The 19,561-nt window shown below is 40.7% G+C and overlaps 1 protein-coding gene across 2 annotated transcripts in view; it reads right to left on the bottom strand.

The window, feature by feature from the left end:
- The window catches only part of PDE1C (phosphodiesterase 1C), a 539,914-nt gene that overhangs the window by 65,707 nt on the left and 454,646 nt on the right, over positions 1-19,561 (bottom strand). For both annotated transcript variants that reach the window (XM_068972561.1, XM_068972562.1), the window contains 3 exons: positions 16,820-16,995; positions 7,446-7,676; positions 811-888 (listed from right to left, as the gene is read on the bottom strand). In XM_068972561.1, the coding sequence (XP_068828662.1) occupies positions 811-888; positions 7,446-7,676; positions 16,820-16,995 (485 nt within the window). The remainder of the gene's footprint in view (positions 1-810; positions 889-7,445; positions 7,677-16,819; positions 16,996-19,561) is intronic.

Here is a 19,561-nt window from a genome sequence, read left to right as displayed (position 1 = left end):
TCTGCATTGGCAAGTAGATTCTTTACCACTAGCGCCTGGGACCCTAACAAAAACTACTCCCTAAAATGTTCATTTTTAGTTTAATATCATGTATATATATAACTAGGAATGAGTCCATGTTAAAACTGAAACAGGAGGATTATATAAAAGGTGAGAATAGTTTTTTCAATCAAATAGTCCAAAGGGGTAATTCAGTAATGTAAGTTGAACTTTCAGATTTTAGAAAGACTAGAATGCTATTTATGCAAAGCAAAAGCAGTGCTCATGAAGCCCATTACAATGTAGGTTCATTCTAGCTGGTTTGGGAGTCTAATTCAAAACTTGCCTTTAAAACATACTCTTGCTGACCAAACTATTATTCTACAGCTACCCACATTCCAGTATGTGGTTCTCCTGACATACTGATAACACTGAACAGATTTCTGTTTATGTTTTTCACAAAAGCAGGAACTCATTAAAGGTTAAAAAAAACTGAAAACATGGCACATTTCCCATTTATATTGAATAATTCATTAAAACTTATATTCCAGAATCAACTTTTCAAAAAGTTTAAAATGAAAAATGGAAAGTGGGAAAAGAAAGAGTATAGAATGCATTTGTAATGGAGAAAGTATGGTGGAAGAGAAGAGATACAATAATAATTTATAAATTATTGAAAAAGGGATAATAGTACTCTTTAAATGTAGTGAATGTTTTTTGGGGGCATAAGACTATATTAACAACCACAATTTCAACTTTATGTGTAATTCTAACAAGCTTGCATTAAATTGCACGTTTTATGAAAAAATGTAATGGGAATTATGCTCTTACCATCTGTTTTCTTTGAATCATTTCCGACGTCGGATTGATCCTTCTTGCCTGTCTTATTTTTACCATCTTTCAAGTCACCTGAAAGTGATAAACATGACAAACAGTATATGTATAAAGCCAAGGGGGAAGTTATAAATATCTTTAAACCTGTCAAGATAAAAAATGGAAACAAAGTACTGCATAAATTTAGTCTTGAGGGGTTACACATCTGAGTGTAAATATCAGGAAATTGGATTAGGTCCTGGAAGTTGGATTATGATCTGGAAATCAAGACTAAAAGTTCATGTTAAACAGGATTGTACTTAAGTCAATGATGTTTATTTTCCAAGGCAGGCAGTTAAGCTTTACTGTTAGGCTGTGGAGTGAGGAAAACCTGGGTTACTCTAAGTTAGATCAATTAATAGCTACTGTTGAACTTCTATGTGCTTTTCCTTAGCTGCAAAATGGAGATAATAATGCCTACTTTATAGATATAAGGACAAATGCATTTAGGTATTGAATGTGCTATCTTGCACTTCACTCAATGACGGCTGTTATTCTAAAACAGAGCTGCAAAGTGGTACTTTAATGAGTTTGTTGAAGTGTAATATATAAAAGTTAAAAAACACTATGCACACAAATGTAGAGTGAACGCATGTCAAAAATTTATTTAGTTCATTTATGAGGGAACCAGGAAGATAATAAGGAAATAGCTATTTCTGGGTGTTTTAGAAATACATTAAAATAAGATTACGAGGTTAGAGACAAAACTGGTTATGTCCTACAGAGCAAAAAAACTGTTAATTCTTGGGGTTATCATCCCTAGCAGGCAAAAATCTACAAGTTCTCATGGAATGTCACAGTACCTAGGCTTGAGTCAAGTAGTAAATGATGAAGCTAAACATAGTCATGTTCTTCTAAAACAAGGAGTCAGCAAATCATGAGCCAGTCCATGAGCCAGTCTGGCCCGTTATAATTTCTGGACGTAAAGTTTTATTGGAACCTAGCCACACCCATTCATTTACATATAGTCTATAGTTGCTTTTCAGCTGCACTGGTAGAGTTGAATAGTTACAACAGAGATACACAAAGCCAGGAGTATTTAGTATCTGGGCCCACACAGAAAATGTTTGCTGCCCAAGATAGTTAAATAATCCTTGGGCAGATTTGTTTGAAAATCTGCCTTTCTAGCATTGAAAGGACATGGCAACATTTTTCTCAAATTTACTCTCAAGTTTCAGATATTTTTCTTACAAATCATACTGATGGCAGCTTTCTTTCTAGCCTGCATAAAATCAAGAATAGGTTACTACTGAATTACTGGCATTGTTTAAGCAAAAAGACCCTAATAATTATTGCATCCAGGAAGAGGGCGGAATAGGGCCCATGGTAGGAGGGCTACATTTACCCTTTCTACTTTCTTTGTGCCAGGCAGTATGCTAAATGCTTTGCGTGCATCATTTCACTAAATTTCAGCAATCCCATTATGAAGGTACTATTATTGAAAGTAGACAAATTCATCAAAGATTCATCCACTAAGTGATCAATATGCTGAATAATAAGTCACCAAATGATTGAGGATGTCTTCCAAATTTGAATTTTGCCTTGAGTTCACTGCAGGTTCACACACTGGTTAGGCCAACTGTGTTGAGCTGCAATGGGCTGCCACCCTTCATGTGTTTCACACACTCTCAGGCCCCATCTCTCACTAACTTTGCTGAAGTATCTCCCTCTGCAGCAAAACTGCTCCTGTTGGCTACTTTAGATTTGGTTTAAACCACTGATCTGACAAATGACCAACTGACCATTTTGCTTAAATATTAAATAGACTAACGGAGAATGGACGTGAGACTTGTATCAACATCTAAATTTTATAGCTATGGAACCTGAAGCACAAGTAAAGTAATTGACCATAACATATACATGTGGGTCTGATTTTAGAGGCCAAGTTCTCAAGTACTGTATTTTGCAACTTCCCTAAGAAGCTTAAGTTCTAGATTTCAGACTTCCATTTACTGCTGCCATTTCTAAATGCCTTTGGTCTACTCATTTATAAAGAAATGGTTATGTAAGGCTAATTCAAGATGAATTCAAGGATAATTCAAGATAATTATCCAAGGATAATTCAAGATAATTAGGTTGCAATACATTCTAAGTAGTTTTGCAACACAAAATAAGTAGTTTTAATGGAATTTGACAAATTCTAAGCTTGGGGGAAGGGGAGCCGACTCTGGCCAAAGTGCGAGCAGGAGTCTTAGTGCAGCCCATGGTTACTACCACCACCACCAATGGCCAAAATAGATGGATTCCTTTGGCGACCCATGGAACAGTCCAAACACTGGCTCTTCCCTGTGTTAAGGATGCCAGAAATGAACTCAAGGATGATCTTGAGCCTTGTAGTCAAACCAACTCCCTGCAGAAAAATGCTCTTTCTTTCCTCAAGGAGCCTTCATACCCCTAAAGCCCAATACTTTAAGCTTTCAGGGTTGCCCTGCATTGGAGCTTTACCCACAGTTGCAGCAAAGCCAGGAAGTCAGCAGGAGAGGTTAGGTGTGCTGGATGCTGGCCAGCAGCCCATGGCAGCCTGCCTTCTCCTCAGTCAGGGTTGGGGAGGCTGAGAGGGAAAGTGCCTTGATGGAGACCAAAGCTTAGGCGCTCCCATGATTGCTGATAGGGGCTCAAACCTCTAGAACCCAAATGAGCCAATGTCCTTCAGCTCTATCCTAAAAGTATCTTGGGCGGCCACAAAGAAGGGTGCCAGGAAAGTGACATATGTTTGTCTGACGATGTTCCTTGAACAGAATCCATTAGGAATTTCCCATGGGTTAAAAATGGACTAACGGCTGATATGAGCTGTTATTCAATAAACAAGGGGAAACAAAAGAGCCTTTCTGTGCAGTTACAAATCATTTTAATTAGGCTGCTGCAACCCGGTCCCGAACCACCATCAGCCTTTCTTATTATTGCTCAAGATTGATTTGTTTTCCCACCTCTCATTTAATACTTAATTGTGAAGGGAAATGGCAGACCAGTGCTTACTTTGGGAAGTAAACACAGTTGTGAATCAACCCAGCCTAGTTGAAAATTTGGACTCCTATTTGTGCCTTTCAGGCTCTCCCCCTAATTATCTTCAAAATATTGATAAATTATTGTCACCTCTGCCCTCTCTGGGTATTAATTTATACGTGTCTCATAGAATGTATAATCTCCTTTGTGACCAGCATATTTGTATTCATTGGTTTCATTTCCTGACCATATACCTACCCAGGGGCCAAACCTGACCCTATTGCCTGGTTGTATATGGCCCATGACCTAAGAACAGTTTTTGTATTATTAAATGGTTGACAAAAAAGAGAAGGTTATTTAATGTTATGTGAGAATCTAAATTTTCATAAATAAAGTTTTATTGCAACACAGCCATTCTCATTTGTTTACATGTTATCTGCAGTTGCTTTTGTGCTAAAACAGGTCTCTGTTAAATAGTTGCAACAGAGACCAAATGGCAGCAATGCATAACATTTACTATCTGATCCTTTATAGAAAGAGTATGCCAACCCCTGGAAGAAGTAGATTATAAACATTTTGTGGACAAGAGTTGAGTCTCAATGTTCTTCTGATTTCCCACTCTTCCCAACAGCGCTGAACCTCTCAAATGGGGTCATGCTGGTGAAAGAAGATAGAATTTGGATGCACATTATTCTGGAATTTGGCCTAAAATCTCTACTGAATGTTTTCTTGGGCTTAAGCAAGTGATTTAACCTCTCTGAGTCTTAGTTTCCTCATCTACAAAATGGAAATGAGTATATCTACCTCATACAGTTGTTAGGATTTTTATTTTTATGTTTTTTAATCTTTATTTTTACTTTATTTTACTTTACAATACTGTATTGGTTTTGCCATACATTGACATGACTCAGCCACGGGTATACATGAGTTCCCAAACATGAACCCCCCCTCCCACCTCCCACCCCATATCAACTCTCTGGATCATCCCCGTGCACCAGCCCCAAGCATCCTGTATCCTGCATTGAACATAGACTGGCGATTCATTTCTTACATGACAGTATACATGTTTCAATGCCATTCTCCCAAATCATCCCACCTCTCCCTCTCCCTCAGAGTCCAAAAGTCTGCTCTACACATCTGTGTCTCTTTTGCTGTCTCACATACAGGGTCATCATTACCATCTTCCTAAATTCCATATATATGTGTTAGTATGCTGTATTGGCGTTTTTCTTTCTGGCTTACTTGAATGATTTAATGTGTATAAAATCCCACCTATAATGTCTGCATGTTATGCATTCCATAAGTGTTATTGACACAATAATTAATTTTTTTTAGTTAAGGAAAAGGCATTTTAAACCCACATTCCTAATAGGAAAAAAGTAGAGAAGAAACACATCTTGCCTTTCTCACAGCCCTTATGTACTCCTCCTTTGGGAAGGAGATGCTTATCTAAAAGGAAGAGTTGAATATGCACGGTTCAGCCCAGCCAACCAGTGTCTAGCCCTCAACCCCCTTTGAGATGTGTTTTCCACAAGACACACCCCTTTTCTGTTACCGCAGAAACAGCCTCCTCCAGTGGAGTAATGGGGCGAGACCTGAGCCCATCTGCTCTGCTGGTGTCTGGTGGGCTAAGCCTAGTTTAGGCCATATGTGAGAAGCCCATGCTCAGCAGACCAACTCTATGTTTTTCACTATATTCTGACCACTTTTTGATTCTTATATCTCTCTCAGTTGTTCATTCCTTGGGAGGGGAAGAAAGGAATGTTTTATATTGCTCTCTAGGGCTTTCCAGGTGGCCCAGATGGTAAAGAATCTGCCGACAATGCAGGAGATCTAGGTTCAATCCCTGGGTCGGGAAGATCCCCTGGAGAAGGAAATGGCAACCCACTCCAGTGTTCCTGCCTGAAGAATCCCATGGACAGAGGAGACTGGCGCGCTGTAGTCCATGAGGTTACAAAGAGTTGAACACGACCGAGTATGCATGCACTAAAACTTCAACAGTTCTATTATAAATTCTTATTAAATTGAATATATTTGCCAGACTATGAGACTTGAATACAGAGTCAACTAGTTATGAGCAGGCTCCAGAACCTGGCTGCTAACAGGCTGGGCAAGTCAAACGATGGCCTCCCTTGCTTCCTAGAGTGCTCTTGGGGCTTACCTGAAGGAATTTATGCAAAGCTCTTGAGGTATGATATGAGCTATTAGCATTATTTTATGTATTAAAACATTGTTTTCTGATTCTACATGTTAATATGTCAGTTGCAAAAATACCTGGGGAGTGTTACGCTAAGCACTTTTGACATACTTCTCAATTACCTGAGCGGCGTAGTGTCATAGCTAGATCATTCAGAGATCACCTGGATCTACCAGGTAGAAAAGACAGTGAATATGTAAAGAGAGAATTTATTTATTTACTAAATTTTTTTTTAAGTATGGTCTTTTTAATTTATTTTTTGGCTGAGCTGTGCAGCTTGCAGGCTTCCTAGGGGGCTCAGTGGTAAAGAATCCACCTGCCAGTGCAGGAGACGCAGGAGACACAGGTTTAATGCCTGGGTCGGGAAAATCTCCTGGAGGAGGAAATGGCAAGCCACTCCAGTATTCTTGCCTGGAAAATTCCCATGGACAGAGGGGCACTGTGGGCTACAGTGTATAGGGTCACGAAGATGGGACAGGACTAAACACAAGCACAGCTGACTCACAGTGTAGCCTGTAGGATCTTAGTTCCCCAACCAGGGACCAAACCTGGACCCCCTGCAGTAGAAGCACTGAGTCCTAACACTCCTAAACTGCCACAGAATTCCCAAGAGAGAACTGAAAACAGCATCTGGTATATAATCAATAAATGCTAGTTGTTTTGTTGTTGTTTTTGCTATCATTATTACTGTTGGAAGCTCACAAGGGGCCCAGGCTGTGAGCAACTATTATTATGCACATTTTACAGAGACAGTGGCCAAGACCAGAAAAAGTGAGAGGCAGAGCTGTGACTTGAATCCGGGTCTGTTGGACTGCCGAACAACCTCACCACAAGCTGGCACTTGTAAGCTCCAGTGACTCTGAACTCCCTGCTCTTCCCTTAAACAAGGTAACCAATTCCATGCCCCTGTGCCTTAGCTCATCTTATTCTCTATGGCTGAGAAGTCCCTGTGTTCTCCCAAATTTCTGCATTTAAAATTCAGGTTAGACATCACCTCTTCTTAAAGTTTTCTTTGACATTTACTACATCTTGCAATCCCCAGACTGAACAGACCTTACACAGACATGAGTCCCGGCCCTCCCAGGGGAAGGTACATACAGAAAACTGCCTTTCCATTCATCCATTCTGACGCTAAGCACTCAGAAATTGTACTGGGATTGCTAATACGGATTTCTCCTTTAGAAAGCAGCCATTTGCCAGAGTCTCCAGTGCAGCTGGGCAGGGCCCAAAGGTATAAATCTCCCCAGAGACAATGGCCCAAGCAAACTTCTGGCTGCCTTTGATGGGATCCTGATGGGATCCACAGCTCAGGGAGGTGCAATCAGCAGCAGCTGAGATGGCCAGGCAGTCCTGCTCTGTGAGCTGTCCTTGCAGGGGCAGTTCTTTGCCAGCATCCATTCATCACATCATTAACACCCTGAAAAGAGCCTTTCACCAGCACGATTCTACTCACCATTCTGCTGCTTTTCTCCCGATGACTTCTCAGTTTTGGAATTTTTCCCATGAGGGTTGTTGCTTTTATTTGTTCGGGTTCTGTCGACTTGATTCTTAGCTTCCCCAGATGTTGTCTTCTCAGCTTTGCCAGATGCATCTTCTTCAGCTTGGCTTTTGGCTTGCATTTCCTTTTGCTTCTCCTCTGCAGCCAGGCGAGCCTTTTCTTCCGCTTCCTTCTTGGCTTTCTCCTCTGCATCCGGGGCAAGTCAGGAAAGGTGGAGAAAAGGTAAGAAGTCATGCCACTAGGAGAACTGTCTCTTTGAACAAAAGCAAGAGTTTGCACTGGGAGTTAGTGCACTAAAATGACCTAAGGTGTTTACCAAGTGTTTGGAATATAATTTTGATTAATTCAAGTCAGATTGGTACATATATTCAGGAAACCTGTAAAATCAGTTCAATGGTGATCTCACTTCCCAAAACAGTATGTTAGAAGAAGGGGCAGGGAGAAAGTAATAATAAAGATAATAATAGTTAATAAACCAATACTGTAACTGGCATTATTAATATTACTATTATCATCAATAAGTTCTTCTGAATGCATCCTCAGTGTCAGGTATTATACTAAGTATTTCTTAAGGATTACTTCCTCTCATTCTCAACCTTATATGGTATATACTATTATCATAACCCTATTTTTCAAAAGTGGAATCAAGGCTCAGAGAAATTACAAAGCTCTCCTACAGCCTCACTGAATGTAAAAATTGAAGCTTCATGTACATTTGCTTAGGATCTGGAGTTTAAACATAAAAAAATTGATTACAAAACAAAAAGACTTGGAAAAAACCACCACTGAAATCATATAGTTTCAGGCTACTGTCTATGAATTTAAAAGTGGGAAGAGAGTAATGAAGCCTCACAAAAAAAAACATGGTCTCCAAAACTGATCTCCAAACAAGATGAGAGGTGGCCTTGAGTATGGCCAGGGATCCTGATCTGTGTCTTCCTCTTTAATGAGAGGATATCAGTCTTATTTACAATTTGGTTGACTGAAAGGGTCTGGCTCTATGTTTAACCAAACACATAGGGTAACTGCCTATCATCAAAGATTCATGAAAAACTTGATACATTCATTCAATTAATATTTATTGAGCAACTACAGTGTCAAACACCATTTTAGGCACCGGGAATACAGTAGTGAGCAAGAAGACTTAAGGAGTAGAAAAGACAATAATTAAACTACCTTAGTAAGAGGTTAGTGACAGGTGATGTGGTCTAGTGATGAAGGACATGTAAGGCTGGAGGCAATGAAGTGAAGCTTGGTTGTAGGAAGTAACCTACAGAGACCAATAGAAGATACCTAACAAAGGCCAGTTCTCCTTTAGGGTCTAGAGACTTCACTGTCCAGCATTCAAATCATTCAAAAGGTTTCACCTCCACTCTGAAAGACTAACTGCGTTTTGTTTTCTCTAAATGTGTTACAAATATCCCACTCCTCATAACCAGGGGTCCTCTTTATTTCTCCTGCTTAGTCTTGGTCCTGAAAACATCTGGCTTTCATAGATGACAAGAGAGGTTTTTAATCTAATGGGCACCAGAGTCATTATCCATGTGATTGTGTTTCCCTTTGCTTCAGCTGCTAAACAGCACAAAGCTCAGATTTGGTTTCAGGTTCACATGTTCACAGGGCTTTATGGCATTATACTTCATGCATGTCTATGATCTCTGGCTTCATTTTACTCTTCTTGCCCTTAAATTTGCCTGGCTCAGATGTCCTCCTTAATACATTATCAAGTTTTCATTCATCTTTTCACTGATTCATCCATCCACCCGTTCACTCAACCAAACCAATGCACTGGCCTCATCTCAGACAAATTAAATCGGACTCTGGAGGGAGAGTGGCAAGAACAGGATATTTTTAATGCTCTCCAGATGATCTAACACACAATCGGGATTGACAAGCATTGGTTTAAATTTTAAATGTCTGCAATTCATTGTTTCATGACATTCTACTTCCCAACAGGATGTATTCATAATTTACAATGTAAAGATAAGGAGGGCTTCCCTGGTGGCTCAGTGGTAAAGTATGCACCTGCCAATGCAGGAGACATAAATTCAACCCCTGGTCTGGGAAAATCCCCAATGCCATGGAGGAGCTAAGCCCATGCACCACAACTATTGCGGCTGTGCTCCCGAGTCTGGGAGCCGCAACTACTGAGCGGGTGCCACCACCAGGGAAGCCACATGCCCTGGAGCCTGTGCTCTGTAGCAAGAAAAACCACCACAATAAGCAGCCCATGCACCACAACAAGAGGGTGGCCTATGCAACAACGAAGACTCAGCACAGCCAAAAATAAATAAACTAATTGAATTATGTTTAAAAAGGTAAGGAAAAATTTCTTTACAAAATCACATAATTATGTGCATACATGGTAGGTCTTCTGATTTCTACAGAAAGGTGCAACTAGAGAGTAAAAGAATACCCTTGCAGAAGAAGAGAGGGAAATGGCATCATCAGTAGGCTCAGGCCCAAAATGGCTCCTCTCATGTTCATCCAGACTTCCTCTCATGCTTCTGTAGTATCCCAAGAACACAGGTCAAATGTCACCTCCATCACTGAACCCCCAGTGCTTGGTATCGTATCTGTCACCTAGCAGATGCTCATGAAGTACTTGATTTCCACATGAAATGTACACAGTGGGTATGATTCACCCTGTCTGCCTATGAGCCTGACTTGATTCCGTCATCAGCAATCCAGGTCAGTATAAAATACAGAAACTATACACACTCTGAAGTCCTATCCTGAAAGAATCAGCCATTTGACTGTACCTGACTGTAGGTAAGAAAAAGAGGACTGTACTTACTGTACAGAGAGGGAAAGTGGGGCAAGGGGGAAGATAATTCATTTATACTCAGGCATCAGGTAAAATAATGTATAATCCCCTCACAGAATCCCCTCTGAATCTGTGGCAAACTTTGTACATTCAGAATATCCCCAAGTTAAAAGTAATTTTGATAAAAGCTGAAGGTATTAAATTCTGGTTTGCTACAAGAGCACAACGTATTATCTGAGCAATAAAAATTCATTTGACAACTGAGTCAGACCAATTTTCTATGGAAAATCTAGCAAAAAAAAAAAACTGGGGGTGGTACATTTCAGAAACAAGTCTGTTTGGGCTTAACTACAGCTGACAATAGGCAATTAATGTTTAACTTAATGAATGGTAGCTTTCATGACATCATAATCAGATCTGATACAATTCCTTTCCTTGCAGCAACTGTGTTTCAGTGGATTGTTCTGAAATGGTCTACAACCTTACTCTACTCCCATCTCTCCCTCACATCTCTGAAATATCTGACATTGATGTGATCAGCCATCAGCATTCAGTGCTAGTACTCGAAATAAGTAGACAAAAACAAGTAAACACATATATAAAAAAGAAAAAAATAAACTTACAGGAGATACATCTGTTCCACTGTAATCTGATCCCCTTATATTTTCAGGGTGAAGTATTAATATACATTAAATCTTTCCTACTGTGAGACACAGCAGATGATAGAACAATTAATTTGTATATGATAACAGGTTCCAGAGATGACACACATGCAAAGAATGAACTTTGGGGGTTTTTAGATTTAACATCCTAGGCTTCTAGACTAGTAGAAAGCAAATGCTGTAGTTCAATCTCATTTCCTTCTGCTTTGCAGTTCACACTATGTATGGTGATGTGATCATTATGAGAATGGCCCAAAACAAGGAGCTTAAGAGTTGAGGCAGCACAGAACCCTCATAATCCATAAATTATTAATGCATTCCTCCTGAGAGCTAATTCTATCCCACATTGAATGTCTGTGCAGTCTTGGAGAAAAACATTGATTTCTTCATTTTACTTGCTTTTCTAAATTATGATACTATTGGCTCTTGCTTAAAAGTGGTATTGGGCTAATTATCTCTTAATATAATTCTCTGAAATGCCTACCTAAACTACCGACAGAGAAAGAAAGAAAGAAAAGGAGAGAAAGTAACTTAAAAAAGACAACCAACATACTAGATTAGTTTTGAATAGTCAACTTTTGATAATATGTAAGCACAACATACGGAGAAGGCAGTGGCACCCCACTCCAGTGCTCTTGCCTGGAAAATCCCATGGACGGAGGAGCCTGGTAGGCTGCAGTCCATGGGGTCGCTGGGAGTCGGACACGACTGAGCAACTTCACTTTCACGTTTCACTTTCATGCATTGGAGAAGGAAATGGCAACCCACTCCAGGGTTCTTGCCTGGAGAATCCCAGGGACGGTGGAGCCTGATGGGCTGCACGACTGAAGCGACTTAGCAGCAGCAGCAAGCACAACATAAAGGTACTCCTTGCCACTTCAGGACTCAAAAGATGTTTCCATGCTACCTTTCTAAAATTTTTAACCAAAGTGCTTCAGCTGACAGAAAAATTCAGTCAACATTAAAAACTCAGAATGAGGAAAACATGTTAATGATGTGCAAAAATACTGTAAATCATAGTGTTAAATAAAAGTAACTGTTAAGTTGGATATAAAACTTGATGCAATTATTTAAAATAATATTAAAGGATAAGTTAATTATAACTCTTATGACACGTTGTGTCCGACTCTTTGTGACTCCATGGGCTACAGCCTGCCAGGCTCCCCTGTCCATGGGATTCTCCAGGCAAGAATACTTAAGTGGGTTGCATTCCCTGCTCCAGGGGATCTTTCCAACCCAGGATTGAACTCGGGTCTCCTGTACTACAGGCAGATCCCTAACCATCTGAACCACCAAGGAATTATAAAATAGTAATTTACTTACAATTTACTTATGATCACCTAGGTTGAAAATCTATATTATTTCAATAAAAACTGAGTGACAATGGAGGAAATTTTTAAAAATTCAATAAACTTCTCAGCATTTGCAAAGAAGTATTGTTATATACTATTTCATATTTACATTGACAGAGACATAATTCAATAAAAATATAAAGCTAATCTCCGGCAAAATAAAAATAAGATGTATTTTGCAGACCATAAACAAAGTTAAAAGACATAGGACAAACTGACTGACTAACTAACTGGATAGAGGTAGGATAGAAATTGCAAGACAGTTTGTCAACTGAAGAACTGCTATCCTTAATATACAAAGAGTTATCATGAATCAATAATAAAAATGCAAACATCCTCAAGAGTAAAATAATGGGAAAAAATATAAAGAAATGGCACTCTCACTACATTTCTACTGAAGGTGAACACCTAGTTTAAAAAAAAAAAAACTTTCCAGAAACAAATTTGATAACATATATCAAGAGCTTTAGAATTTTTCACCTACTTTGACAGAGAACTGAAGAACAGTGATCACTGAAGAAAACTAATTAGTTGTTACTAGCCAGTTTAACTTATTCAAAGCCTCTGTTATTTTATTGCATACCAAACTAGTGAATTAGTTGGAGAAGGCAATGGCACCCCACTCCAGTACTCTTGCCTGGAAAATCCCATGGATGGAGGAGCCTGGTAGGCTGCAGTCCATAGGGTCACGAAGAGTCAGACACGACTGAGCGACTTTACTTCACTTTTGACAGAGAAATCCAATATTTAGAAATTTATTCTAGATAAATGATCAGATGGGGGCTCAAGGTTTCTGAATTTGGATGCTCATAACAATGTTATATACAATAATGAAGAATTGGAAACTAACATGCTCAGTAACAGAGGAATGGTTCAACTATGGAGGAGGAAATGGCAACCCACTCCAGTGTTCTTGCCTGGAGAATCTCAGGGACGGGGGAGCCTGGTGGGCTGCCATCTATAGGGTCGCATAGAGTCAGACACGACTGAAGCGACTTAGCAGCAGCAGCAGCAGCCATATAAATCACTCTTTCTAAGAGTATTCAGTATAAGAATAAAATCTTCAAAACAGAAACAGAGAAGGAAAATACAATATTACACTATGATCTCAATTTAAGGGAAAACATCTACTTTTAAATATGTACAAAAGGGGGCTTCCCAGGTGGCTCAGTGGTAAAGAATCTGCCAACGCAGGAGACACAGGTTCAATCTCTGGGTCAGGAAGATCCTCTGGAGGAGAAAACTGCAACTCACTCCAGTATTCTTGCCTGGAAAATCCCATGGACAGAGGAGACCGGTGGGCTACAGGCTGCCACGAGTCGCAAAGGACTGGATAAGACTGAGCAAAAGAGCATGAGCATGGTACACGGGAAATCAAATTTTAAAAAACTCAACAATAGTTACATTTTGCTGGAATGAGTGACTTTTATTTTCTTCTTTGTATATTTTGTTTATATTTCAGCATTGTAACCTAGACATCTATTATTCTTACACCAGAAAAACATGTTTAAAAAGTATTAAATTCTGAATGGAAACTGGTCAATATTGATAAGACTTGCAAATTGTTAACGCCTACATATCTTTGTATGGGAGTAATGAGTTTCAGTCCTAAGAGCTGTAAAAAATATATATTGATTCAATCTTTCCTAACAACTACGTGTTCTGGCCTAGCTAGATAGGTTGATTAAAAAACTAGAGCCTTGAATTTAATTCCATTTCTGATCAGTTTAATAACAACATATATTCAAGTGCCCCAATGCAGGGCAGCCTTTGCTGAAATCAGGATTTTCTGGTAAAAAAGAATCATGAACAAAACATTCTGGGATAGTTCAGCACAAACCAATCACCAATGGAAAAACAGATGCAACCTGAATTTCTTACACCAGCCAACCAGTCAACAGCATTATTGGGAGGCAGAAAATGTTATAAAATATTAATTATACATTGGCATTTTGACCACCACCTTCTTAACTTTGCATTTAAACTTTCTTTTCCAATTTTTCAAAATAAGAGCTACCATTTTTCAGGCACTAACCAGGTGCAGGCTCTGTTCTCATTTTTCACTTATATAATTTGTGTTCTTTGCTCCACCTCTGTGGTGTCTATTATTATCCCCCAAAGGGAATTTTCTCAAAGAATCTGCCTGGATTTGCCAAAGAGCACATGGCAAGTAGGGATTCAATTCTCCCTTTCCCCAACTAACTTTTGCTTTGATACCCAAACTGTCCTCCTACAAAAATATACATAAACCCTGGAGGCTGTGCCTTTGTCAATCCCTTTTGTATTGTTCCCCACTTCATGCTCAACCCCAGACATCCTTCAAATCCTAGTTAGACACAAGAAGCCTTCCCAAGCACCTCAACCAAGCTAGGGACAAGCTTATCTCTATTAGCATGCCTCACATATTTTAAAACTATTAGTGTTAATTTTGGGCTTCCCTGGTGATTTAGATGTTAAAGAATCTGCCTGTACACAGGAGACCTGGGTTCGATCCCTGGGTCAGGAAGATCCCCTGGAGTAGGAATGGCTACACGCGCCAGTATTCTTACCTGGAGAATCCCAAGGCAGGGTCCATGGGGTCACAAAGAGTCAGACACGACTAAGCAACAAACACTTTCACTTCTTTTTCAGTGTTTATTTACCTGTTCTTTTTAAAGGACCAATTTTCTTCTAGAAAAGAAACTGTCTAATGTTCTCCCAGGTGATTAGTTTCAGAAGGTAATTTTAGTAAGCCAGATAATTGCAAACAAATTATTTTGAAATACCACTTTCAATTGTGTGTTGTCAGGAGCTGAATTTTCAAGTGTAATGAGTGTAATTGGTTATAAGAGATTGCTTTCTCAAAATGATGCAGTAGCTGCCACTGCTGGTTGCAAAGCCTGCCAACAGGGAGGATTTTAAGGTTTAAAGTATCCTAACAGACTGTGAGATGCCACACCTAATATATCGAAGAAGAGCAGGCTTCTTCTCCATAGCTCAGGATGCAAGCTCAGGATGTCCTCAAATGATAAGGGCCCAACTATGCCTTAAAGGAATTGTAAATATAAACACTTTGCCCCACCTGAACTGAGAAGCCACTAGGACAGGACACAGTGTTGGCCTTTGAATAACTCCAGCAGTGTGATCTTGTCTCTGCTGCTGCTGCTAAGTCACTTTAGTCGTGTCCAACTCTGTGCGACCCCATAGATGGCAGCCCACCAGGCTCCTCTATCCCTGGGACTCTCCAGGCAAGAACATTGGAGTGGGTTGCCATTTCCTTCTCCAATGCATGAAAGTGAAAAGTGAAAGTGACGTCGCTCAGTCGTGTCCAACTCTTAGCAACCCCATGGACTGCAGCCTACCAGGCTCCTCCATCCATGGGGTTTTCCAGGCAAGAATACTGGACAGGCTGTCATTGCCTTCTCTGAACACTGGAAGCAGTGCCTCTGATATTTGAGGAACAAGACTTACTCTTACCCTTCTCCCTTGGGCAGACACTGGGTATATAAAAGTGTGGAATGCTATGACCGGGGATAAAACTTTGCTTGCCTATTATAAAAGTCCGGGGCTCAAGGTCAGTGGGTGCTGGTGAGGAGTACAGGCTTCCACTGAACTCCCATTCCTACTTGGAAAGAAATTCTGTGCTAATGCCTCCCTGTCCCCACCCAGGAGACTTCGAGCTTTGAGGACAAGGATGCCTGATATTCACCTCAGTGAATAACACACAGTACAGAGCTTGGCATACAGTAGGCAAGCAACAGATGTTGGCAAAAACTGACTGCTGTTGAAGGTGTACCTCCACAAAACCCTCTGAGATTAGCCTCCTGGTTCTAGAACTCTAGAATCATCCACTCTAGAATTGTCTCTAGAATCAGGCATCATAGCTTCATGAGACTTACCACAGTTATGTGTTCCTACGTAGACTACAGTATAAACATGTCATATGTACGAATCATGGAACACAGGCTCGGTAAACACAAACATGCAAATTAATTCTGACTTTCAAAAAACAAAGAGATTTCAATCTTTTTTTCTTCATAGTACCAAGAGTGATGACTTTTCTTTGAATTTCTGTTTACCTGTGAGTTACCTTCATCTCAGAAGGTCAGCCTGAGTAATAACTGAAGGGAAATTGAAAACATGAAGATAAAAATGTATGTAAGGAGATTAAAGCTTTTTCTATCCCAGTGTAATGGCCAAGGTGGATAAACGGAGTAAGGGCCTGATCAATGTGCCACATGTTATAAAATAAGGATGGCAAGGTGGCCTAGCAGAGGCCAAGAGATAGGAGGGACACCTGTCCTCTGCACAATCTTCATTTTGAGAAGTATCTGGACATATAGCACAAAGGTCATTCCACCAGGTGGCTTGGAAGTCAACCTCATTCTCTCATGCACTAAGTATTGGATAGAATAAAGAGCAAAAGATGGTCTCTCCTAACATTCAGCAATTTGAATATATACCCTGAGTTTGTGCTTCATTTTCAATACTTCTAAATCAGGGGTGGCAATGTCTTGCTTTTTGAGTGGGTCTGAGTGGTATGCACAAGATTCCCCATCAGCACCTTACCTTTGGGCACCTTGGCCCTCCATCTCTCCCGGTTAATGTGCACCACCTCAGTCCAAGTGGCTTTGAAACTCTTATAGTCAACAGGGATGACAGGGTTGTTGATTGGGGCACTTCCTTCAGAGCCAGAGCTCTTGACACCTGATCGCTTTGCATCTGTTGAACTGATGTTGTTCAAACTGGAGGATGAAAAAAAAAAACAAAGAGAGGGTTAGAGTTTGAAAATGTGTGCTGATAAGCAAGCCTAAGAGAGGAGTGGTGAACACGCATCAAGTTACCGTCATGAAATTCCTGGGGCCTGAGGTTTGTCATTTCTATTTTCGAAATGCAACAGCTGGGAAATTCTCCATTTTCAGCAGAAAAAAAAAGTCAAGGTTTCAGTCTCATGAGTATCGATAGTCCCAATTTGCTAAGTCGCTTCAGTCATGTCCAACTCTGTGCGACCCCATAGACGGCAGCCCACCAAGCTCCGCCATCCCTGGGATTCTCCAGGCAAGAACACTGGAGTGGGTTGCCATTTCCTTCTCCAATGCATGAAAGTGAAACGTGAAAGTGAAGTTGCTCAGTCCCAAAGCTCAGTCCCAAAGGTCCCCATATTTCAAATGTTCTTTTTCCATATGACTAGATTCCCCACACATGAATTCTGTCTTTGACTTCCTGAAATTAACCCATTTAAACTTGACTTCCATTTGGTTCCACAGTTTGCCTACCTTCCTTCACACTGACTACATTTCTAAGTTACTTAGTCACTTGGTCCTCTTTCTCTCTAGCTCCAACTCCTCCTGTACTCAAGAAACTCTGATCCCAGGATACCCAAGCTAGAATAAGGGGACTTCCTCTTGTACCTGGGGGAAGGTAGAGAGGCATGGAGACTGTGAGAGATCAGTCATGCATAAGACTTGTTTTTTAATACAATACCACTGGAGGGGTCTCCTGGTGGCTCAGTGGTAAAGAATTTGCCTGCCAATGCAGGAACCATGGGTTTGACCCCTGGTCCAGGAAGATCCCACATGCCTCGGGGCAACTAAACCTGTGTGCCACAACTATTGAGCCTGTGCTGTGCAGTCTGGGAATGGCAACTACTGAGCCCTGAGCGCAATTACTAAAGCCCAAATGCCCCAGAGCCCGTGCTCTGCAACAAGAGAAGCCACTGCAGTAAGAAGCCCGTGCAGGGCAACGAAGAGTAGCGCCTGCTCACTGCAACCAGAGAAAATCCATTCAGCAACAAAGACTCAAACAGCCGAAATTAAAGAAATAAATGAAATTACAAAAATATATAATACCACTCAAAGCTTTAAACAGAGGCAACTTTAGGAAATACAGAAATATATATATATATATATATATATATATATATATATGCAAAATCACTTCAGTCGTGTCCGACTCTATGCGACCCCATAGACGGCAGCCCACCAGGCTCCCTCGTCCCTGGGATTCTCCAGGCAAGAACACTGGAGTGGGTTGCCATTGCCTTCTCCAATGCATGAAAGTGAAAAGTGATAGTGAAGTTGCTTAGTCGTGTCCAACTCTTAGCGACCCCATGGACTGCAGCCCACCAGGCTTCTCCATCCATGGGATTTTCCAGGCAAGAGTACTGGAGTGGGGTGCCATTGCCTTCTCCAATATATATATAACATAGAAAGTGCCATCTTCCTGGGAAACTTGACTTTTTTGAAGGTGTACTTATTTTAAATTAACTTTTATTGGAATACAGCTGCTTTACAATGTTGTGTTAGCTTCTGTTTACAGCAAAGTGAATCAGCTTTATGTACACATATATCCCCTTTTTTGGATTCCCTTCCCATTTAGGTGACCACAGTCCCTAAAGTATCACACATTTCCAGGGAACTACAAATACAAATACAAATCCACTGAATGACACTCAAGACTAACTAGATAAGTAGAGCAGATCTCAGCCCAGTGCTGGCAGAGTTGTGGAGGTGTGGGACTCACTCAGGCAGGGGGCTTCCGACCTCTTTGTCAGCAGCCTTTGACTAGGTCCCTTCACCTTAAGCATTCCTGGGTTCCCTCTGTCCTAATCTTCTTGTCCTTCTTCCTCTCATTGCCCTTCTATTCTTTCTCTTCTTCATTCCATTTCTCTCCTTTATGACAGGGCCCAAGGTTTTGATGGATGAGGAGGAGGGGATAGCAGTACTAGTGGTAATACAAACCATTTAATACTAGTGAACACTGAGTGTTAGCATTATGGTAGCTGCCACTTCTTCTGTGCTGGACCCTGTTATAAAGGCTTTGAAAGTGAAAGTGAAAGTTGACAGCCGTGTTGGAACCTTTTCAACCCCATGGCCTATACAATCCATGGAATTCTCTAGGCCAGAATACTGGAGTGGGTACCCTTTCCCTTCTCTAGGGGATCTTCCCAACCAAGGGATCGAACCATGGTCTCCTGCATTGCAGGTGGATTCTTTACCAACTGAACTATCATATATAGGCTTTACATAGAATAAATAATTCACTTAATCCTCCCTGCAACCTATGAGTATTATAATCCACATTTTCACAAATGGGGAAACTGAGGCAACTTGCCTGAGATGGTACAGTTAAGTAGGAATGGAGTCAGGATGTTTAACTGGCCATATGACTCCAGAGGCTGTACACTCTGACTCCATTTAATGATGTTGATGAAGAAGGAAATGGCAACCCATTCCAGTATTCTTGCCTGGAGAATCCTATGGACAGAGGAGCCAGGCGGGCTATAGTCCACGGGGTCGCAAAGAGTCGGGC

The sequence above is a fragment of the Capricornis sumatraensis genome, chromosome 5, assembly GCF_032405125.1.
Source record: "Capricornis sumatraensis isolate serow.1 chromosome 5, serow.2, whole genome shotgun sequence".
Taxonomy (NCBI): Eukaryota; Metazoa; Chordata; class Mammalia; order Artiodactyla; family Bovidae; genus Capricornis; species Capricornis sumatraensis.
This window is presented reverse-complemented; position numbering and strand designations above follow the sequence as displayed.